This window comes from Herpailurus yagouaroundi, unplaced genomic scaffold (genome assembly GCF_014898765.1).
Source record: "Herpailurus yagouaroundi ecotype Mexico unplaced genomic scaffold, PumYag 162, whole genome shotgun sequence".
NCBI classification, from domain to species: domain Eukaryota; kingdom Metazoa; phylum Chordata; class Mammalia; order Carnivora; family Felidae; genus Herpailurus; species Herpailurus yagouaroundi.
This window is the reverse complement of record NW_024412403.1, coordinates 10,922,011-10,945,520: the sequence shown is the minus strand read 5'-3', so window position 1 is coordinate 10,945,520 and position 23,510 is coordinate 10,922,011. Positions and strand designations below refer to the sequence as shown.

The window sequence follows — 23,510 nt, the reverse complement described above, 5'->3', positions numbered from 1 at the left end:
TTCTGCTCAGGTCATGGTCTCACGCGGTTCATGGGTTGGAGACCCGTGTCAGGCTCTGTGCTGGCAGAGCAGAGCCTGCTTGGGATTCTCTCTCTCTCTCTTTCTCTCTCTCTCTTTCTCTCTGCCCCTTCCCTGCTTGCTCTCTCTCTCAAAATAAATAAAAATAAACTTTTTTTTTTAATGTTTCCTTATTGAGAGACAGAGCACGAGCGGGGGAGGGGCAGACAGGGAGGAAGGCACAGAATCCAAAGCAGGCTCCATCCAGGCTCTGAGCTGTCAGCACAGAGCCCGAGGCAGGGCTTGAACCCACGAACTGTGAGATCATGACCTGAGCCAAAGCCGGCCGCTCAGCCGACTGGGCCAACCAGGTGCCCTATACAAATAAACTTAAAAAAAAAAAAAAGGAAATATGTTCCATCAAAATCTATCTAAGGAACACAGTCAATCAGTGGCAAAGGGCGTGTTCTGCACGGTTCCGCCTGTTTTGTGTCCGTTGCTTTGCATTTCACGGAGCCCTCTGAGGAGCAGGGCCAAAGAGATGTCTGAGTCTTGAGCACGCTTGTGACCGGGGGCCCTTCATGGCCATCAGCCTGGTAACCAGCAATCGCGTGCACTGTGGGTTTCAGAAGCTCAGCTGAGGCTGCCACAGAACTGCTCACCTGACGTCACCGTCCTGAGTGAAGATGTTCTTTGACTTGTGATTTCTACTCTAGGCTTTGTCGGCTCTGTGGGCAGCGGGACCGTCTGCTTACATCTTCCCAGGTGGGCAAAGGGGACCGACCGGAAATCTGAGTTTACTGACTAATGTGAACACTTCTCCATCCATCACGACCCGTCCCTTGGATTTAGCATACCTTTCGTGGGGGGCCGGGTTTCTTTCCTCAGATGACCCTTAAGCCGGTTACCCCCAGATCAGAAATACGTCCTATCAAAATCTAGTTAAGGGACACATTCAATCAGTGGCGAAGGGTGACAACTGACAACACGATTTGATTTTATTCCAGGGTCATTTATGAAATAGGATCCTGGGCTGGCACACTGGGCTTACTGGGCTCCCAGCTACTCAACAGGACGATGAATGGCAGCCCCCTCCCTCACGAGGCGGTCACTTAGTGAATCTGCTCGATAATCAGATTTGGCCACCCGACTGAAAAATGGATTTTCCAACATGTTTAAACGTCAAACATCGACGGGTTGAAAATATGTAAATTCTCCTGGCCACGACCGGAGGAGCTATTCTTAGAGAAAAAAAACACAAGAGCATGTGAGCGTTCACGGAAAAGTGCCCAATGTTAACCTTGATCAAGATTAATGTCGTCTGCTAGAGTTCAGCCAATAAACCCTGGATTGTCTGGGCCTCTGTGGGCATGCACAGAAAGCACGCCGCCACGTGTCATAAGGGCTCCGGGGGGGAAAGGCTGCTTGGGATTCAGACGGAAGGCTCAGAGACAGACTTCCGGAACATTAACTGGCCTTTGTCATTCAGTGTCTTGCCTGGGCTTCTAGCAGGAAAGACAGCTCCTCCTATGAACGATCAGAAACGTTGTTGCTTATTGGAGCTGGTGGTTTTGCTGGGGAACAGGGTTTTCCTCGTCTCCCTCCACAAAGCAAATACCCAGACTCCCGATTTCAGTTTTCTCTCCATTTTCCGCTTTACTAGGTGACATACAGTTAGTGTGGTTAACCCTCCATGAGCCACAGGAAAGAATCACAAGTTTCTCAATGGCAGCTGACGAAGGAAGGAGCCCTTTGGAGACTGCAAGGTTCACAGGGTTCACAGACCGATCATCAGAAATAAAAGGGCACAGAGATCAAGCTTTCCGTAAAGAGGATATTGTGTTGATTATAGACTGCAGTTAAAAAAAATATTTTGAGGTTAGCCTCTCCAGTTTAAAAGCACTTAGCCAGGAACACTTGAACAGCTAGGCAATGGTCTCTCCCTCACGGCCCCCCCAACACCTCACCAAGTACTGTAAACAGGGTTTTGAGAACATCCCGTCAATTTCTTGATACGGACAACCTAATGCATTTGCTTCTTAAAGAAAACCACCTTCCAAATTTCCAAAACATGCACTGTTACTGGGCGTTAGGGATTTCAAAAGGACAAATTTCGTTATGGTGTTGTAAGGCCAAAATAGAATACCTATTTACCAGACACACACATTACGACCAGAAAAAAATTACAGACGTTAAGCTAGTGTAACAATTCCATCAGGAATCAATGGGGAAAAAGGCACTGCGTCCCTAGCATTCCACCACATATCTACTATCCACTTGACATGCTTTGAATTCAAGTCCTGTCCGACATTTAACAGCATTTTCTACAACATACAAGTCACAGGTAGGGTAATATTCTGACACTACGATTCCACTGCCGTATTTTTCACCCGAGTGTACAAATGGGAATGAAAATATGCTATCGGCTTTATTTACAGGTTTATCTCGATGTTTTAGTGGGGTTAAAAAAACAAAAATCAACTATCTCCACCAACGGTTCCCCAGAAAGGTATTTTGGCTACGATTCACGTGTACAAACCACCACGGAAAAGAAAGAAATGGAACCGATGTCTGACCCCAAACACCTAACCTAAAATTTCTCACCCACTAAATGCTGGCAGTGAAACTGCTGTTCTCTGCACTTTACGAAGTGAAACTCTACGTGGGAATTTCAGATCGACTTCTTTTGCCAAAGCACAAGGGCTATGTTGCAATGGATAGGATGCTGAATGAACGTATTCCAGGTGCATTCCACGTGTGAGTGCTGTCGCAGGGAATCATGAAGCTGGAAAGGCGATCGGTTGTTCAAGCTTTTCCCATCTTCCCAAAAGATGTAACACAACAATGGCATAACTATACACAAACAGAGGTTAGTTCTGAAAATCCGTAATATACATGCACAAACATTAGAACGTAATGGGGAGAAAAATGAAACACTACAATTCCCACACTGCATTGTTGTTTCCACGGCCTTTCTGCACCGGACGCTTTGTGGCTTCGCGGTGCCTTTTCCTACCAGTAGAGAGAGTCTGCCCCGTGGGCTGGTTGGAAACAGAGGGTTCTCCCCACACCCAGGGATCAAGCCGCCCTTGACAAAAGACAGAACCTACCAGAAAAGAACAAGTACAAAACACGATCGGTTATCGGTTTTCTCGAGACGTGCCCAAATGTCCTCGTGCGATCACCTTAAACTTCAGTGATTGGCCCAGGACATTCCCGGAAGCCATGAACATTGACAGATGCCCAGCATTAGAACCAGAGGACAAAGCCTTGATTCTCTTCTGAGCAACGCGAACTGGAATTTCTGCAGCAGCGATCACAGCTGCCACCTCCCCAGTCGTGAGCGGCCACTTGCACAGAAAAAGATTCCTCTCCGTGAGTGTGATTCGGAATACTTCTTCCTCCGGGCGCCAGTTCAGCTTAAGTGGAGAGGCGTATACTCTGGCCTTCTGGTCTGGATAATTTTTGGTTTGGGTCTCTTCATTCTTTCCGTCTCCTCCTCCTCCTCGTTCTCCTGATCGCTCTCACAGACGTGGACCACCACGCTGGGGGTGGTGTCGGTCGCTGCATGCAATTCATACTTTTCCCCTGGGGAAAGAAGAGAAATAAATACAGGGTAACTCGGGCAAGGACCGGAGAGCCAAGAAACAAAAGCAAACGGAAGAGCATGTATGGGTCTGCTCGGCCTGGCTTCTGCGGACGTTCAATGGGGACCGAGGGACATAGCCAGATATGCTCTGGGTTGGTATTTCTTTGGTGGCTCTAGCGGGGGAAAAAAAAAATTACACACACACACACACACACACACACACACACACACACAGAGTCACCGTTATAGATTATTCTGCTTTCAGTCAAACACTGAATCCAGGCATATGAAAGCAACGGAAGGAGTATATTTTTTAGTGACACTTAACGTGTCCACCAGGCCTCCTAAAATACCCAGATGGCTTCCCCATTGTGGTGCGATGTGTTCGGGGAGACAGTGCACGAATAAAACGCGTTAGGAAAGGACATCGAGAGCTTCCGTCTTTTTTAAGTTTATTTATTTTGAGACAGAGAGAGAGAGAGAGAGAGAACTTATGAACTGTGAGATCATAACCCAAGCAGAAACCAAGAGTCGGGGGGCACCTGGGTGGCTCAGGGGGTTGAGCGTCAGACTTCGGCTCAGGTCATGATCTCACGATCCGTGAGTTCGAGCCCCGCGTCAGGCTCTGTGCTGACAGCTCGGAGCCTGGAGAACTGCTTCCGATTTCGTGTCTCCCTCTCTCTCTGCCCCTCCCCTGCTTGCACTCAGTCTCTCCCTCCCTCTCAAAAATAAGTAAACATTACGAAAAAAAAAAAAGAAATCAAGAGTTGGATGGTTAACCAACTGAGCCACCCAGGCACCCCATGAGCCTCCCTCTTGAGGCTCCCACCGAGGCGGTTCGCACTGGAGACAGGCCACAAGGGGGGCCCACATGTGGCCTCTGATTCCCTCCACTCAGGACCTGGAGCCCGTGCAAAGGCACGTTCCCTCGCATTCCTGTGACCCTCCACGGCCTCCTCCGAGAAATGGGATAATTATGGCACTGACCTCACAGAGCTGCTCAGGTAAGTACAAGCTAAGTGCTTGGGACATGCTGCACGGTCCACAGGCCCATTAACGGTCACCTGGTTTTACTAATGTTGACAAATAGGGCGCGGATCCTGACTGGTGGGAAGCGGGGAGTAGAAGAAATGCTATGATTTAAGCAGGTTGGGGGGGGTTGCTTCGGCTGGCTCCACTCCCTCGGGGTGCAGAGGTGGGTTTTCCTTCAAGTTCTGTGTGCTCTTCCCCAGCCCGATTCCAGACCTTCCTGCCTCCCGCTGCTTTGGGGACGCCTCTGAACACGGAAGGCACTTTTCCTCATAAGAAAGGAAATTGCCGGTTCTCTATCTGGAACGTTCATGGCAATTGCATCTGAAAAGGTGAGCGAGCCTCAGCTCTGTCAGGGAGGGAATTGAGGTGGAGGGTCACAAGATCACGGCCGTGGGGTCCTTATCTACCTGCCCATCAGCCAGGGTCCAGAAGGCCTCAGTGTAGGGCCACATTTGCAAACTCTTTGCAATCTTGCTGGCGGCAAAGCACGGCCCAGTTTGAGATCTCGTTCCAGCTCACTGTCACGTAAACTAAGGGCGAATGGATTGGATTATGTCTTTTCTTTTCTCTCTCTCTTTTTTTTTAATGTTTATTTATTTTTGAGAGACAGAGAGACAGAGTGTGAGCGGGGGAGGGGCAGAGAGAGAGGGAGACACAGAATCGGAAACAGGGATTATGTCTTTTCTGAAAGGGCTTCTCAAATCAGAAAGGAGGGGTAGGTTCTGGAGTGGGAAGGACTGCCTTCATAAGCACTCCTTGCCCTTGGAGGAGTCTGTCCCCTCCCCCAGCTGGAGGACCCGTTTCTTCTCTTGTCTAGTGTCCCGGCAGACTCCAGCCCTCAGCTCGGCTAAGGCACCTCAGCCAGGAGCTCGCGCTTCCTCGGACTGGCCAGGTCCACCTTGACCTTGACACCACCATCGGCAGTGAGTAATGGGATTCTAGCTTTCTCCCACGGAGGCGATTTCCGCTGGGGGCAGTGTGTTCAGAAATGTAATCTTTTCAACACGAAACTGCTGATGGTCCATGAAATAAAACCCTCAATCCAAAGGAGTATCATCAGGTTTCTGGTCCAGAAGAAATGGTCTCAGTATTTGTTTGCTCTGTGGATAGGGCAGGAGCTCAAACTGCTTCACCCCAAGACGTCCTCACGAACCTGCCCGCTCACCTCAAACCCAGCAGGTAGGACAGGAACCACCAACATAGGATTGTTTCCAAAAATCATGTGTTGGGCGCAGCCTATGGGCCAGGCACGTTTTGAAGTGCTTTCTACACAACGGTCTCACCTACGGCTCACAGCTCCACTGGGTAATACCCACTGTATGGAGAAGACTGAGGCCAGAGCACCTGTTATCTCCCCGAACACTCACACGTTCGTCCCATCGGAGGACTGAAGACTCTTCTTTCTCAGCTGGGGAGCACCCCAATGGGGCCAAGAGGGGGCGTGCATGACTGGGGCCCTTTCTTCACTATGCCCTACGGTTCCCTTGAACATTCAAAGGAGCAGGTGAGAATCAGACCAACCACCTTGACTAAAGATGAAATTTCTAACGTGTAGGGTGGTTTGTTTTCCCTTTCCAAGTCTAGTTGCTCATCCTGGAGCGACAGGGCCTGGGGCTGGTGCTCAGTGGGTGACGGGAAGGATTCCCGTGATGCTGGCAACCAGGGGTCACGGTGCTTGGTACCCATGACCCGCTAAGGAATGAGGCCAGAGGCAGGCAGCTGTGCGTGTCCCCAGCAACCTGAGTTACAGTCGCGGATGAAAGCGACTAGAAACCATTCACAAAACACGCGGGGGGCCACGGTGGGGGGAGGCGCTCCCTGAGGCAGGTGAGCATCTCCGTCTGGGCCCGTGAACGCCATCTCTGCCCATCTGTCTCCCTGCTCCCACCCAAGAGCACAGCTTACCTGGCCCTAGCTTGGAGATAGCGTATAACAGATCATAATTTATGACAGGAGTAGCGTCTTCCACTTGTTTCCAACCAACGGGCGGCGAGGCAGGAGGAGAGATCAGAAACTGCTTGTCCGGATTCGGGGGGGCCAGGTGGGAACTTCCTATGTGTAACGTCTGCGGAGAGAAAGAAATACAGGCGCATGGTTTCTGGAGGAAAGAACCCAAGCGAGGCGACAGCGCTCAGTGACAGCTTGTGGAGGACAGGCGCAAAAGGACAAGCCTACGTCTGGGCGGCAGAACGCATGCGGTTCCGGAGGGGGCTCGTGACCCAGTCCGTATGGAGAAGGCAAAGGGGTGACGGCACAAACATGGTTAGAGCGCCCTCCCAGGACTGGGACCCACAGGCACAGGGATTGCCAGGAATCACCACAGACCGAGACTGGTGGAAAAGGAGTAGCGTCGTAGTAGAAATGGACAAAATAAAGCACTGTTGCTGACGTCACAGGGATCTCAGCCATTTCTTCTAGCTCCTCAGGTCACAAAGGCAGAACAGAGGCTCCAAGAGGCTAAGCGACAGCTCTAAGATGATACAGCCTCTGGGAGGGCAAAGTGGGGCTGGGGTCCCAGGGCCCCCGCCCACCCGGTGGTACCCCACAATTCCCTTCCTCTGCGGTTCCAAATCAGATGCCAAAAGCAAAGAAGGAAAAAAAGATCCACCTTCCAGGAGATTAAAAAAAAAAAAAAATACTATCTTGAGAATGAGAACTGGTGCAGCCACTCTGAAAAATAGCATGGAGGTTCCTCAAAAAATTCAAAATAGAACTACCCTACGACCCAGCAATTGCACTACGAGGCATTCATCCAAGGGATATAGGTGTGCTGTTTCGAAGGGACACATGCACCCCCATGTTTATAGCAGCACTATCGACAATAGCCAAAGTATGGAGAGAGCCCAAATGTCATTCATCAACTGATGAATGGATGAAGAAGATGTGGTATGTATGTATGTATATACGTATCGGCAATCAAAAAGAATGAAATCTTGCCATTTGCAACAACGTGGATGGAACTAGAGGGTATTATGCTGAGTGAAATTAAAGACAGACGAGTATCATAAGACTTCATATGTGGAATTTAAGATACAAAAGAGATGAACATAGGGGAGGGGAAGCAAAAATAATACAAAAATAGGGAGGGGGACAAAACTTATATAAGAGACTCCAACTGAGGGTTGCTGGAGGGGTTGTGGCTGGGGGGATGGGCTAAATGGACAGGGGGCATCGAGGAGGACACTTGTTGGGATGAGCACTGGGTGTTGTGCGTAGGGGATGAAACACTGGATTCTACTCCTGAAATCATTATTGCACTATATGCTAATGAACTGGGATGTAAACCTAAAAAAGTTAAATTAAATTTAAAAAAAACTAAAAAATAGCATGAAACGATAACCCATGGTTCTAGTCTGGGCTTAGAAGTCCTCTGCGTGCAGTTAGAGGGCTGCCCAGAAAGATGTTGTATCAAAATCTTACCAGTTTGGGTTTTATTTGTATTTTAATCTCCCACTCCCCCCGCACCCGCCAAATTTTCACACTGAGTGTGCACTTACTTTAATAATCAGAAAAAGTGGAAGGACAAAGTCATTCTAAAAAGCCAAGGTCGGGGCGCCTGGGTGGCGCAGTCGGTTAAGCGTCCGACTTCAGCCAGGTCACGATCTCGCGGTCCGTGAGTTCAAGACCCGCGTCAGGCTCTGGGCTGATGGCTCGGAGCCTGGAGCCTGTTTCCGATTCTGTGTCTCCCTCTCTCTCTGCCCCTCCCCCGTTCATGCTCTGTCTCTCTCTGTCCCAAAAATAAAGAAATGTTGAAAAAAAAATTTAAAAAGCCAAGGTCAAAAACCCGTGCTTTGCTCCGCCACCAGGGGGCAGCGCATCCTAGCTCTAATTTATACTTGAAGGGCCTGCAAGGTGGCCCCCTCCCAGGGTCAGGAAGTGTCTCCACAGGTTCCGCTCCTCTACTGGCCTGGGGAGCTCAGAGCCCCCGTGGGGACAAGCCGTAACCAGAAAGCTGCACCTGAGAAGCTCCTGCCACTTCCACGGCCAACCTGTTGGGCCCCAGATGCAACAGCATATAGAACTTTGTGAGCTGCCTTGAAAATGGGTCACCTTATCATTGAAGGTCTGGGGGGTGGGGGAGAACCAGAAGGGTGGTGAGCAAGAGAAACAGCAAACCCATTCACAGCCCTTCGAGCGCCACCCGGGGCTGGGACTCCTGCCACCAGGAGGCTTTCTTAGCGTTTGCTACCTGTCTGGTTAACTCTTTTTTTTTTTTTTTTTTTTCCTTTCCAGCCAGGCCTGGCAGCCTTGTGCCGACGCGGCTGCCCGCACTTGGCAGACGGCTGGTTCTCCACCGAGGGAGGCTCGGTGCTGCCGAGAACCTGCACACAGTGAGGCCCCGCTCAGGTCTGCTCTTGGTCTGAAACAAGTCAGTAGCCCTAACCCTTGAGCCAGTTCCTGGAAACATGCTGCACAAACCTTAGAGTGTTAGACTAGCCACGCCCACAGCCTTGTACTCTTAACTACCACCCTCCTGAATGAGCAGGAAAGGTTCTCCCAGCTACTCATCCCAAGGTCAAGGGACATTTTGGAGATCGCTTGCTTTTAAACACATGCTGATATTTGATTTCTTTCTTTTCTTTCTTTCTTTCTTTCTTTCTTTCTTTCTTTCTCTCTTTCTTTCTCTCTTTTTCTTTCTTTCTTTCTCTTTCTTTCTTTCTTTCTCTTTTTCTTTCTTTCTTTCTTTCTTTCTTTCTTTCTTTCTTTCTTTCTTTCTTTCTTTTCTTTCTCTTTCTCCCTCTTTTTCTTTCTTTCTTTTTCTCTTTCTTTTTTTTCTTTCTTTCTTTCTCTCTTTTCTTTCTTCCTTCCTTCCTTCCTTCCTTCCTCTCTCTTTCTATCCCTCTCTCCCTTTCTTTTATATTTTGAGAGAGCGAGAGAGAGAGAGAGAGAGCGCGTGCAAGCGGGAAAGGAACAGAGAGAGAGAGAATCCCAAGCAGGCTCCACGTTCAGTGCAGAATCCAACACGGGGCTCGATCTCAAAACTGTGAGATCATGACCTGAGCTGAAATCAAGAGTCTGGCACTCAACCGACTAAGCCACCCAGGCACCCCATGTTAATGTTTTCTTAAATAGGCGGGACATTCAAAATTTAGAGTATGAATTTTGCCTTCCTCAAAATGAATTCTTAAGAGTTTTAAATCAACCCAGCCGGGTACGTTGACCAGAAAGGCTGTCCACGATACACTGCTAAGTAAAAAAGAAGGCTGTAGTAATTCAATTTTTTTTTTTTTTTTTGTGCAAGCAAATTAACTCATACTCATGCACTTGTATGTTTGTATATGTGAAGGGGAAAGTGTGTGAGGATTCACACTAGATTTTCAAAGGTGGTTATGTTAGGCGATGGCTTTGAAGGGGGAGTGGAGAAATGTATCTACCTATTTACTTTAGGGACTTTTGTACTGTACTTGGATTGTTTCAGTTAATCTGTGTTGCTTTTGTCATTTAAATGACAGAATAAACATGATTAAAAAAAGGGTGGAGAGGGGCGCCTGGGTGGCTCCGTCAGTTGGGCAGCCGACTTGGGCTCAGGTCAAGATCTCACGGTCAGTGAGTTCAAGCCCCGCGTCGGGCTCTGTGCTGACAGCTCGGAGCCTGGAGCCTGTTTCAGATTCTGTGTCTCCCTCTCGCTGACCCTCCCCATGCTCTGTCTCTCTCTGTCTCAAAAATAAATAAAACGTTAAAAAAAAAAAAAAAAAAAGGGTGGAGATGTAACAATGTTCCCTGCAGGGTTATCTGTGATAGTGAAACACTGGAAAACAAGATAAATGTCTGAGAGTAAAGACTGCTTAAATATGTCTGAAATATCTATATGGTAGAATATTACGTACCTGGAAATGATCTTACTAAACACATTTTAATGTTGCGGTAGAATGATCACGAATGATACACGGTAAAAAAGGAAGGGTACAGAATAGGATCTACTTAAAAAAAAATTTTTTTTTATGTTTATTTTCGAGGAGAGAGAGTGTGAGCAGAGGAGGGGCAGAGAGAGGAAGACAGGGAATCTGAAGCAGGTTCCAGGCTCTGAGCTGTCAGCACAGAGCCGGACGCGGGGCCCAAACCCACGAACTGTGAGATCATGACCTGAGTTGAAGTCGGACGCTTAACTGTCTGAGCCCCCCAGGCGCCCCCAGGATATACTTTTAATTCCAACATTGCAATTGAAATGCGTATGCATAAAAAAACAAATCAATGTATAACATAATCAATGTCTGAGCTACTTTTAAAAAGGGTGAGAGGGAGAAGCAGGTGTATCACTGTATTCAACTCACCTGGGCAAAATATAATTTCATTTCCTTTCCAAGAAATTCAGTCTTATGCAGCTGGAGTCTGGCGTCCGCCGCAGATAAGGGGTTGCTGAAGTTTATTCTGACCCGTTTGAAGCTCTTAAAATACTGAAAGGTGATATCCTTGTCGTATGTCCTAAAGAGGGATTCAAATTTGGCCTGAAAAGTAATAACAAAAATAAAAGGAGTTAAAATATACCCGCATAGGAGTCCTGACGACTACATGGCATTTCCACTTGAGGAAGGGAGTTAGTGTCCTTTCGAGAACACCCAACTTCTTTCTTAGACAAGAAAAGCCAGCCTTACCCCTTCAAGGAAGATTTGCTTTTGGCCCCTTTAAATTCCAATACAGGTGATTTTCTCAGAAAGTTAGAATGTAGGCTTTCTTAAATTCATTCAATCAGCAAAACAATTACCAGTCACAGAAACATTCTTTTGAAAGTAGGAAAGGAGGACATTCCAAGGATGTCCAGCTTGGTAATTTGTCACCCCCCCCCCCCCCCAACAATTCCTTATGTCCAACAACCTTCCCAGGCCTAGTGAACTCCCACCCCCACTGCTCAACACAGGGAGCGGCTGTGTATATCAGATGTTTCTTTAGGGCTTAAAAACACTGGAACGCCTTTGAAAAAACACACACACACACACACACACACACACTGGCGGGTGGGGGGGGGGGCACCTGGGTGGCTCAGTCGGTTAAGCAGCCGACTTCAGCTCAGGTCATGATCTTGTGGTCTGTGGGTTTGAGCCCCGAGTCAGGCTCTGTGCTGGCACCTCAGAGTCTGGAGCCTACTTCTGATTCTGTGTCTCCCTCTCTCTCTGCTCCTCCCCTGCTTGCTCTCTGTCTCTCTCTGTCTCTGTCTCTCTCAAATAATAAACATTAAAAAATTTTTTTCTTTTAAATTTTATTGCATTGGGAAACAATGAAGTTAATAAGAAACCCTGCATTTCTCAGTGTAAAGGAAGAGGTTTAAAAAGAAATCTCCCGGGGCGCCTGGGTGGCGCAGTCGGTTGAGCATCCGACTTCAGCCAGGTCACGATCTCGCGGTCCGTGAGTTCGAGCCCCGCGTCGGGCTCTGGGCTGATGGCCCAGAGCCTGGAGCCTGTTTCCAATTCTGTGTCTCCCTCTCTCTCTGCCCCTCCCCCGTTCATGCTCTGTCTCTCTCTGTCCCAAAAATAAATAAACGTTGAAAAAAAAAATAAAAAATAAATAAATAAAAAGAAATCTCCCTATTATTTTCCCACTGAGTCTGTTACTTTTTAACTCTCTAAAATAATACTGGTTTAAAAATGAATGTACTGCCAAAGGACCCATTTCTTTCTTTCCTTTCAGAAAAAGTTTTTACTTATTTAAATTCAAGCTAGTTAACATACAGCGTAGTATTGGTTTCAGGAGTAGAACCCCCACCCAGTGCTCGTCCCAACAAGTGACCTCCTTTACGCCCAGCACCCATTTGGCCCATCCCCCCGCCCTGCTCCCCTCCAGCAAACCCTCAGTTTGTTCTCTGTAGTTAAGAGTCTCTTACGGTTTGCCTCCCACAAATGGATCCATTTCTGCATGCGGGCTACAATGTATGTATATTTCTAGCTCTAGTGTTACAACGCCTAGTGAAAATTACAAAACAGCATGAGTTCTTAGGATGGAAATGCCCAAGTCCAAGGGTGTTAGGCTTAGATTCAGGAAGGAGCTCACCAGCTTTCTGGGAGAAGCTGTGTGGAGAGGCCCCTGCTGGGCTGGGTCCTGGGGTGGTGGCTTTTGCGGGAGGGTGTGGGGCGAGATGGGAGACCACAGCGAGGTCTCAAGGCTCCAACCAGAGACGGAGTTGATAGTCAAAACTTCCAGAAAGATTGTATGGACGTTGAGGCGTCCTACCCTCCGAGCCTTTTCTTCCAGACTGAACAGGAAGGACAGGTGGTGGGAAGTCTGCGCAAGGCAGAAAGGGCCGGCTGAGGGTCCCATTGGGGAAGGGGCGCGCCTTCTACAAAGGGGACGGAGGTCGAGGAGGAGGCGGGCGGGGCGCACCGAGTACCTTGGAAACCTACGGAAAGCAGTTTCTGCAGAGGGGACGCCTTACAAGAGAACATTTTCAAGAATGTTCAGTGCTAGAGAGAGGCAAGGGCATGGCACTTCCAGGCGCAAGAGGCTTCACGGGCAGGACAGGACTTGTGTTCCAGCGTGGGGGCGGGGGCGGTCAGTTGTCCAAGGGTGGGGGTGGCAACAACTCACCAACTTTCTCTCTCTGAATCCCGTGGCTTTGCTTTCGGTTATGAAAACCTCTGAGGGGTTTTGCAGAGGCAAAGAATGAGAAAAATGTTACACAGCAGATGCTTCCCAGAGGATTTCATCTGGCTGCTGGCGGACTTTTTCCCCACCTCTCTCCAGCGGGAGCTCAGGCAAGTTTCTGGCGCACGGTCTGTGCATATATATTTGGAATTTTGCATGACCTCATCAATAGGCATTGTGACCCACTGTTTAGTTTTGGAGTTATGATTCAGAATTTAGGGGAGAGGACTTTGAGGAATATTTTTAGAATACAAGTCAGGGCTCAGGACCAGACCACAAGAGAAGGCACACAGCGTCTGTTAAAGCCACATCACTATGACGCCATTCTCCTAAAAAATAATCTTATTTGTTCTGACAGCTGGGATCAGCTCTTAAAGTTGCTGGACGCTGTCCCTCTTTGATTGAATAAAGAATGATTTTACTCACATAAGGCTAATATGAAATACGTAGCTTTTGTGGGATTTTCACACATAGAATGTGCTGCTGTCTCGTTCAGAAACCACAGTCCTAGCTGTCAAGCATCATACACAGTTCAATTTGCGTTCAATTTGCCATCTCGTGCAGTTCAATTTGATTAAAGAAAAAAAAAATCCTTCACATGTCCCAATATGGCATGGGCTCTAAAGCCTATAGCACGAACACCATTCCCCAAACACAAGACACAGAACTCACTCATACACAATATTGTTAAAGATCAATTAGACAGCTGGGTAGCTACTGATGGAAATCTTACATCTTAATCGGATGAAGAAGAAAAGCACGGTGATTACAATGACTAATTCTACTAATTACCACCAATGAGAGCTGCTTCCCCACACTTAAACTTAAGATATTTATCCAGTTTTATTGTTTGCTATGGCTGCATTTTCCCTAGCTAAAGGAAGCTGAAAACTTGAGGACAGGCCCTTGTAATTACCACAGACATACAAATATCTTTGCGATATTTCTTTCCCAAGATAAAATCACACTGTTCTGATCTCTAGATGTCAAAGTGAAACGCTCTGTTCACGGCCAGAGAAAGCTTCCCTCTAAAAGGTTGCTGACAACCTACACAGAATGAAGAATACAAACCATGTTAAAACTTTGCATTACTGATTGGTCAAGGGACCTGGATGTTTTCAAATACTGAGAGTTTTAAACATTCCTTCACAGTTAATCCCTCGGGCGACAGCTTTGTTTGATAAAGCACCAAATAATATTTTGGACTTATTTCAAAACCCCGAAACCCGCAAGACAGCCACATCACACCCCCGCAAATATTTCAGCGGCTATTTCCAATTAACACAGTGCTTTGAAACCTCTCAAAAATCCCATTATATTAGAAGCCTTACCCTGGTTTCACTTTCGCTGAAGATATCACTGTTTGCCACACAGGCAATCAGGGAGCTAAAGCTGTAGTTGAAGTTTCTAAAGTGCATCTTGCTTTCTTAGAGCGAAAGCACTAGCGACTCAGGCAGTCAAGCCCCAAGTGACGGTCCCCCTCGCAAGAGGCTGGAGGTTGTCGCTCCAGCAGGCCCTTATAAAGCACCGAAGTCCAGCCCCCTGGGAAAAAAAAAGCACAGCTTCTAGAGCATCCTGTTTGGACAGCAAATTCCTGAGTCAAGTCCTGCATGCTTTTAGGCAGACAGAGACAGAGTGTAAGTTTCTACTGGAAAGAGGTGACGTCAACACCTTAGTCATTTTCCCTATGCTAATTAACTTTGCTTGGGGAGGATGGAAAAAACAGCCAAGGTTTGCCTTGCAGCTGCTTTATCAACTCCTCTTGCAACATAGTTTCCACTGGTAGTAATTCCATTCAGCCACTCAGACACCATGCTCCTCAGCTGAATGGGACCACCCTTCTTAAGATGGAAAATGTTACAGAAGAAAAATGAGGAAGGTCTCAGCAGTAAACAGTAATTAGCCTCTGGGGGAGTTTTGAGCCTTTGGGAAACCTGGAAACTCAAGCCTTGGCTAGTTGTTTGATCCCTGTAATTCCCTGAAAACCTCAATCCAAGTTTCATGTTGGGGTATTAGAGAAAACGTTTTGAAATCTTTCTTGGTCAATGAACTCTGTTTTTAAAGAAAAAAAAAAGTGGAATTCATTTTGAAATATGGCACTTTTTTTCCACCCTAATTGAACTTTACTGGATGAATGTCCCCATTCTCACTTGTATTCCACAGTGGGAATGTGAGAAGAGCTCCTCAAGCAATGCTGGGATTCTTCACTGGAAAATTTTACTATTGTAATCTGGAAACTAGGAAGATGCAACACTTTGATCATTTTCTGGGAGCTACTGGATTCAGAAAAAGATACAAACACATTTTAGAGAATCTAGCTTCTGGAGTTGAGAAAAGAAAACACTGAGATCAGCTGTCCTGTTTTGAGACACATAGACTAAAAGTTGCGTTTTTCTTCTCATAGAAAAGGAAGAAGACATGAAAGGAATTCATGCCAGGGTTGGAGAGCGTACCTGAAAACGGGCCCCTTTTCAGGTGAAATATCTGCCCCTTCTTTCCAAAGGCTGCAACTCTGAGGTGCTAAGCACGTTTCCAGTTTCGATCCCTGTGGGCAGCCTGGGTCCTCGGTCCTTCCCAATCTCCCCAGTTGCATTATCACCTAAAAGCACTCAAGTTACTTCTAAAAGCATTGTCTAGTCTAGCGGCACACAGAGACACCTCCTAAGCTTCCAGAAGTTAACTAGAACTCTGCCATTCACATGTAAGAATTACCTTCAGAGAACCATTAAAGTTAGCCAGTAATATTACAGTCTCCAATAATGGAGCAAAACGAAACCGGAGCATTTATCCCTCCAAAGGAGGAAAAGTCAAGTCTTGGATGAATGAGCATTGCTTAATTTCAATGCGCACTGCCTTACTGCCAACTGTAGAGTTATGTAAGAAACCAGTTATGGTGTTCGCTTTGCCAAATTACCCATAACTCCCAACCCGAAAAGATCTAAATGCATATATTCTAAAACAGTTTGGAACACTGTGAATAGGACGGGTCTGCCTCAAACCGCACGGGGATACGGTCGCATGAGATGGTGCTTGGCGATGGGTAGCGTGTGTTTGGGCGTGCCGTATTTTCAGTGCTGTCGGCAGCCTGTCCCTGACACACGCACGTTGTGGCGGTGGTGGTAGTGTGGGTATGGGAGGCGTTGGGGGGGGGGGGGGGGGGGGGAAGGGGGAAGGAAAGGGGGGGGGGGGCGGGCCCCGGCGCTACGGGCAACGAACGGGCGGGGGCGGCAGGACACAGGAGCCTCCTCCAGAGAGGCTGGGGAGGGCTCTGAGGTGCACCGCCCCTCCCCCCTGCCCCGCCACGTCCACGTCCACCCCATGGTCCCCCTCCACACCCCCCCACCCCCCCGCTTTTTCTCTTTCTCCTGGTGTCCACCTTAGCAAATAGAGTTAAACGGCAGTCAGAGGAGAAAGAAGAGGCAAATTTCTGCTCTGAGAAATAAATGATAAATGATCGCTCTTTCACTAGGCTGCCCCAAAAGCCTAATGTGTGATTCTGTACCTGCCTTTGACTTGATTTTAAGGTCCATTTGAATCAAATTGTGATCCTGAGTGCTCCCATTTTTACACCCAGAAGAGGAGCGCAAAACAGTGACCAACTGTAGGGGGGCTGAAAAGAATGCTTTTCGGCAAAACTCCTTGGGTCACAAAGTGACCAGGGCCTTGGACCAGAGAGGGGCACCTACGGTCCCCCCAGCACCGGCTTCCTCAGCTACTGCGTGAGAGGCATGGAGCAGATACGGGTTTTCGAAGTACGTCACTGAGTGGCAAGGCTCCTTCATGGCGCTCCAGCCCTGGCTGCAGGGACGTTATAAAGGGATAGGACACCTGTCTCGTCCTTGTACCCAGAGGTAACACTGCTTTAAACGCATCTCAGTTTCCCTTCATGTGCTAATCTGACAGTTCTCATCAGGAATGCCCACTCTTCAGGGCAACTGGGTGGCTCAGTCGATTAAGCGTCCAACTTCGGCTCAGGTCATGATCTTACGGTTCGTGAGTTCGAGCCCTGCGTCCGGCTCTGTGCTGACAGCTCAGAGCCGGATCCTAGTTCAGATTCTGTTTTTCCCTCTCTCTCTGCCCCTCCCCATGCTCTCTCTCTCTCTCTCTCAAGAATAAACATTAAAAAAATTTTTTTTTTAGGAATGTCCGCTCTTCAGCTGCGTGTCTATTATACGGGAACTTGGATTTCTAAATGTCCTATGCAAAAGCATTACATTGTAAACAGTGCCTGTCCTCATGGAGGATAAAAATTGTTCCAAAACAAGGATTAAAGAAAAGTAGACGTTCCTACATGTGTATCCCTTGTCATTTGGGAGACAAGTGCATTCCTGATTCTTGTTTGCTAGTCGGATAGAAGTGATTTGAAGACAGCGGTGCCTAATGTCTCATTAGAGCTCTTGAGAAGCATACCAAAAATTGCACTTAAATTAGTAAAACTGACACCAGAAGTTGAAGAAGAAATGAAATGCTTTAGTCAACTGAAAGCTTTAGATGTTTTGCATTTCTTCCATTCGTGCCCTAAAAATCCTAAATTCATCTAACTTGCAGTAAGAGCATATTTTCACTAAGAAGTTTTCTATTTTCAGGGAGGAAAAACTGAGGTTTAGGGTGAATTCCACCATTTCCATTACAGCATTCCCGGAGCAGAGTTAGGATGACCTCAGCGCGTCCTTATAAACCCCAAGGAGTTTGCACCTCTGCCAAGAATGTGCCACCACCAGGGAAACGGTTCTACAAAACGACCAGAAAGGGAAACTGAGTGTGGACCTTGATGTGCAAACCGAAGCAGAGCAAAGAACGGGGCAATTCACAAAAGATGGGGGGGGGGGGGGGCCCGGGGGGGGGGGGGGGGGGAGGACATACCTGACTGAGATAAAAGGTACCCGTTTAAAGAGCCTTCATCTTGAACGCTAATGAAACTCAGGGCTTAGCTTTTTAGCTTCTGAGATAATGGAATTGTTTTATTGTTGCTTCGTATTTGGAGCCCTTGCTGCCTCTGATGTGGAGCTTTGTTCCTCCAACCTCGGTTACTCTACAATGGAGAGACCTAGGACCTCACGCTTACTCATCTTTACCCTTTTCCCAGTCTGATCGATGGCATTAACTGAGGGGAGTGTTCCTGTCCTCAGCTTGTAACCCTGGTTAATATCCAATTCAGCGGTGGAGCGGGATCGAACAATGTGATGCTGGCAGAGCGCTGAGCAGGGCGCCTGAAACACTACCGGGGGTGGTTGTGTGTGAGCCGGGTCTCTGTTTCCTACTTCACCTGTCGTGATACTGAGGTTGAGAAGGGCACAGTTTACTTAGGGGAGCCAGGACTCACCCTGGTCTATCAACGGCAGATTCCAGGCTGGTTCCAGGGAACCACAGCGCCGTGCTCCCCTGGCAGCTGCACCTTCTGGTGTCGGAGCTCATTTTCCCACCTCCGTTCTCTCAGTTGCTCTGGCTGGACTGTCTAGGGCATCTTGGATGTCTTCCTCTTCTAGGTGCCCTGCCCGCAGGTCCGGGGAGAGGTCTGTGGATTCTCTGTACCACCCTCCGCTTTGCACTCCCCGCACAGCACTTCAGGCGGCTTCTGCGACTGCAATACCTTTCTAACAGGCCTCACCTCACGGTGGCCAATTTCTTATGGCTCCAGGATAGTACATAATTCCCACAACAGGTAACTTCTGGAAGCCGAGCTTGGTCATGTTTCTCTCCCATGGGAAAAACTTCAGCGACTTCCCATTGTTCCTTAGGTTGAAGATGACGACTTTTACTAAGTATTCATGTATGCATCCATCCATCCAACTGTCCATCCATCTGTCCATCCATCCATCCATCCACCCATCAACCCACCCATCCCATCCATCCACCCATCCATTCTTTCACCCAAGCAGTTTTTTAGGTATTGGGGATTCAAGGGTGAACAAAACAGACAAAACCCTCTGCTTTCACGGAGCTGATAATCTAAATGGGAAGAGAAGAAAAAGAAAAGAAACAAGGTAATTGGGTAAAGTGTGTTTAGACAGTGGTAAGCGCTGGGGGAAAGGCACAGAGAGGGGACAGGAAGAGCTGGGGAAAGATGTTGAAAGAGAGACTGGTCAGAGAAGGCATCCCTGAGAAGGTGGCACGTCGATGCATCAGATCTGAAGGAAGGGGGAGACTGAACTGTGGGATGCTGGGGGGAACAGCATTCTGGGCCTGGGAACAGAATACACCAAGGCGCCCAGCCAAGAGAATCTTGGCACATTCAAGGCCCTGCAGGGGAGAAGGGTGGAGAAAGCGGTTGGGAACAAGGCCATGGGAGCCTTTGAGCCCTGAGAGGACTCTGGCTTAAATTCTGATTGAGGTGGCAGCCATCAGGGGGTTTTGAGCAGGACTTGACTTCCATACAACAGAACCACTCCAGTATCTTAGTTCAGAATAGAGCAAACGGCAGGGTGGAAGCAAGATGCCCAGTGAGGCTTGAGGCCTTTCCCGGCCATGGAGCCCTCAGCTGTGCCTGTTAATCCTCACTGCCCTCAGCCAGCTACGCTCTTGTCTCTCTCCTCTGCCCATCAGACCCCTATATATCCTTTAAAGCCCATCACAAACACTGCTTCTCGGGGAGACGCCCTTCCGTTAACCCAGTGACCCTCTGGGCTCTCCTCCTAGTTACATTCTTATCTGGCAAATCTCCCTGACTGCAGTGAAAGCCACATGGGGGCAACAGCACTCATTCGGTGCTTCCTGGAGATGCTGGTAAATGTTTGGGACATTCAGAGACTGCCCCAGGGAGGGCCCATCTGAGTCCCACAAAGAGCCAGAATTCACCAGGCATCAAAGGGCCATGGCCCTTGGTGTTCCTGACTGAAGGGTGTCCCTGTGTCTTTGGTTTAAGCAAAGGCCATGCCACTCCTTTTTGTCACAGGACGCGGTGTAGCATTGGTAAAGGCACATGTGTGCTCAGAGGGTGCCAGTCCCATTCCGGGACATACGTTCTCCATCCCTGCTGTGTGGGAGCCCGCAGGTCACCCAGGCGGGGGTGGGGGGGGGTGGGGGGGGGCACTGAGCCATCAAGTCCAGACTTGGGGGCCCCACCCCTGGGACGCTCCTGGAGGCCTAGGATTCTTCGGGGTCTATGGCAGCCGTCTTGAAAATCTTCTGCATGTGGGAAGAACATATTCAGCTTACTATATTTTCACTTCTTTTAATGCCACTGATGTCTTTTTAAAATGCCTATTTTTAGGGTATGTTTTATAAGGTGCCCAGTGTAGAGTTGAAATCGTGTAGAATTTATGAACAAAAATGCTTCCACTGGCAGATGTACTAAAAACTCTTTTACCAATGAGATTCATGATCAAAACCCACGGAGACCATTTGTCTATGCGGCAGTGTGATTAAATCCCCATTTTTCTTTGAGCTTCGCCCTAACGATCCAGGAGAAGAAAGAGAGCAGGAAAAATATTCTTCTTCTTGGTCTCGGAAGGAATCTCCATTCTCGTTCTCTGTCAGGAGGAATCAGGGAAATGAGCTCGGGGAGGAGGCCAGATTTGGGCTCAGGAATTTATTGCTTTTAGCGCTACTTTATTACCGGTAAGATCGGCTGTGTCACAGGGAGGGGCCTCCATTTCAAAGCAAACGTAAAACAAAGCAGGTGACCTTTCTGCTGATGGGCTCCAAGGTTCTAACCAGAACCCCCTGAAAAAACAGGCAGGTTGGGGTTCTTCCACGACAGAGGGTGACGCCTGCTGTAAGAATTCCAAATCTACAATAAGAAAACCGTCTTAAGTGAAGATCACTTCTATGTTTAATAAGCACTAATCCTCTGGATCTGCAGGGTAACGCAGAAGAAATGATACTAATACTAAGCTTCAGCCTGGCACATTTCTGATAATTTGAAAAACAGAAGAGTCTGACGGATCTGCTACTTTGCACGGATTAGTACAAGAGAGTATACACATAATTAGTATTTCTGGGAGAACACAGAGCTTTCAAGGACTTAAATATATAATATGGGTGGTGTATTGAAGCCAGTGTCAAAAAGGATCGATGTATTTTTTTTTTTAATGTTTATTTATTTTTGAGACAGAGCATGAATGGGGGAGGGGCAGAGAGAGAGGGAGACACAGAATCTGAAGCAGGCTCCAGGCTCCGAGCTGTCAGCACAGAGCCTGACGCGGGGCTCGGACTCACGGACCGTGAGATCGTGACCTGAGCCGAAGTCGGACGCTTAACCGACTGAGCCACCCAGGCGCCCCAGGATCGATGTATTTTAGCAGAAGGGCAGGCATGCTCTGTTAAAGGTTATGGTAGATTGTTAAAAAAAAAAAAATGCAATCATCAAAAAAAAAAAAAAAAGAAATAAAATGAAATAATCAGTTAGAAGCATGTTCGAATTTATACCTGAAAAAGGAGGTCAGGGCTCAGGCAAGATTTCATCTCGGTTGTTAAACTCCACGTGAGCTCAAAATCCCATTAACTTTTGTTTCCTTATTACCTCAATCTTTCCTTAGTACAGAAAGGTTAAACAACCCTCTGTGACTTTTTGGAAACGCACGGCTTAGGAGGCCGAAGACGAGAAAACAGCCATAGGCAAATCGGAACCATGCTTAATGAGCGGCCTGGAGACCAGCGGACGTGGATTAAGGGAGGTAACGTTTATTCAGAGGTGACTGTGGCCAAAGCCACCCTAATTAATCATCTCTTATTTGCTCTCTTTTGTCGAGTCCTTTCCCGACCCACCTCGCTTTAATTACTGATTTTAATTTCTGCCTTGATGCCTTCTTCAGCTGGGGCACAATTTTGTGGCACCAAAGACCCCTGGGCAGGAAGTGTATGGGAGCAGGCTAGCGACCATCTGCCCCTGTGCTTACCACTCATGCGGCTGGTTATCTCTCATTCCAGCCCTGCATTGATTCATTCCCATCAACTAAAGCAACCCCCCTTTTAAGTTCATTTATTTATTTATGTATTTAGAGAGAGAGAGCAGGGGAGGAGCAGAGAGAGAGAGACAGAGACAGAGAGAGAGAGAGAGAGAGAGAGAATCCTAAGCACGCTCCACGCTGTCAGCACAGAGCCCAACTCGGGGCTCAAACCCACAAACCGTGAGATCACGACCTGGGCTGAAATCAAGAGTCGGACGCTCAACTGACTGAGCCACCCAGGCGCCCCATAAACCCCCTTTCCATTCAAAGTATGAGCTCTACTTTTTAGTGTGAACGCTGACGGAAGAATCCGGATCCTTTCGTTGCATATTCCATGCTCATCCGGAAGAACTGACCGAACCAGATGTGGGCAGGACGTGGGCCGCCGGGAGGCAGAAGCCACGTGTCATTCTAGTAGGTTCTCCCGAGGAACCTGGCACAGTGCTGGGGTCACGCAACAGCCTATCGATACCCGGTGAATGTCTGGTTAAACAAGCAGAAGATGAAAAAGTGAGAAGGTTGTGCAAGAGAGAGGAAAGAGGGGAGCAAAATCAAAATCCGTAAAACCAGATAGAAAACACAGTTTTCAAAACCTTTGCTCTGTAGAGTTTGTATCCACACCCAATTTAAAAACTCAGGAGTCAGCTCAGAAATTGTTCCTTGCCAAATGCGGGAGAAGAGAAAACTGTGTCATGAGTGCTTTCCTACTATTTCCATTACCGCCCCCAGGCCCTGTTTTCCTGTCTGTAGCCGAGAAGTTTCTAACAAGGCCACAGCTTAGGTTGCCTTTTTATACTTTTGTTGCCTTCTTCCCTGATTATTTAAAGTCTGAAAATAAGTTGCATGAGGAAGTATATCCTGTCTTCGTAAGAATGGCACAATGATTTAAAATACGCTAACATATAGTTAAAAGGAAATATACTGGGGCTCCTGGGGGGCTCAGTCAGTTAAGCGTCTGACTTCGGCTCAGGTTATGATCTCACAGTCCGTGAGTTCGAGCCCCGCGTCGGGCTCTGTGCTGACAGCTCGGAGCCTGAAGCCTGCTTCGGATTCTGTGTCTCCCTCTCTCTGTTCCTCCCTCACTCTCTCTCTCAAACATAAAGATTAAAAAAAATTAAAAAAAAAAAGAATATACTAAAGTATATTTAAAAAGAAAAAGATAAATTATCAACACAGAACAAAGGAGACTCCACCGCAACTTGGATATTAACACGCACCATCAAAAAAGAGAATGGTTGCACCAGGTCTGTTGTTAAGGAAATTTGGGCATTCCTGTCAAGTGAGTAGAACTTGGGCACACATCTTTACTCCGTAGCATCTGGGATGGAAGAGCTGTCCCCTTAGGTCTAGAATTGCCAGCTCCCCAACACTTAAAAAAGTTAGTTGTCAATATTGAAAAACTGGGAAGTTTCACATAGAAATAGAATTTA

The 23,510-nt window shown here is 47.8% G+C and overlaps 1 protein-coding gene across 3 annotated transcripts in view; it reads right to left on the bottom strand.

The window, feature by feature from the left end:
* Nucleotides 1-1,817: 1,817 nt before the first annotated feature.
* Nucleotides 1,818-23,510, bottom strand: part of RCAN1 (regulator of calcineurin 1) — a 106,163-nt gene continuing 84,470 nt past the window's right edge. Inside the window, exons 1-4 of one of the 3 annotated variants that reach the window (XM_040483972.1) lie at nt 14,524-14,708; nt 10,891-11,064; nt 6,524-6,683; nt 1,818-3,585 (exon numbers count right to left, since the gene is read on the bottom strand). In XM_040483972.1, the coding sequence (XP_040339906.1) occupies nt 3,413-3,585; nt 6,524-6,683; nt 10,891-11,064; nt 14,524-14,610 (594 nt within the window). In that variant the 5' untranslated portion in view covers nt 14,611-14,708 and the 3' untranslated portion in view covers nt 1,818-3,412. Of the gene's footprint in view, nt 3,586-6,523; nt 6,684-10,890; nt 11,065-12,601; nt 13,054-14,523; nt 14,709-23,510 lie in introns of those variants that run through there. The other 2 variants (XM_040483970.1, XM_040483971.1) reach the window with 2 other exon arrangements.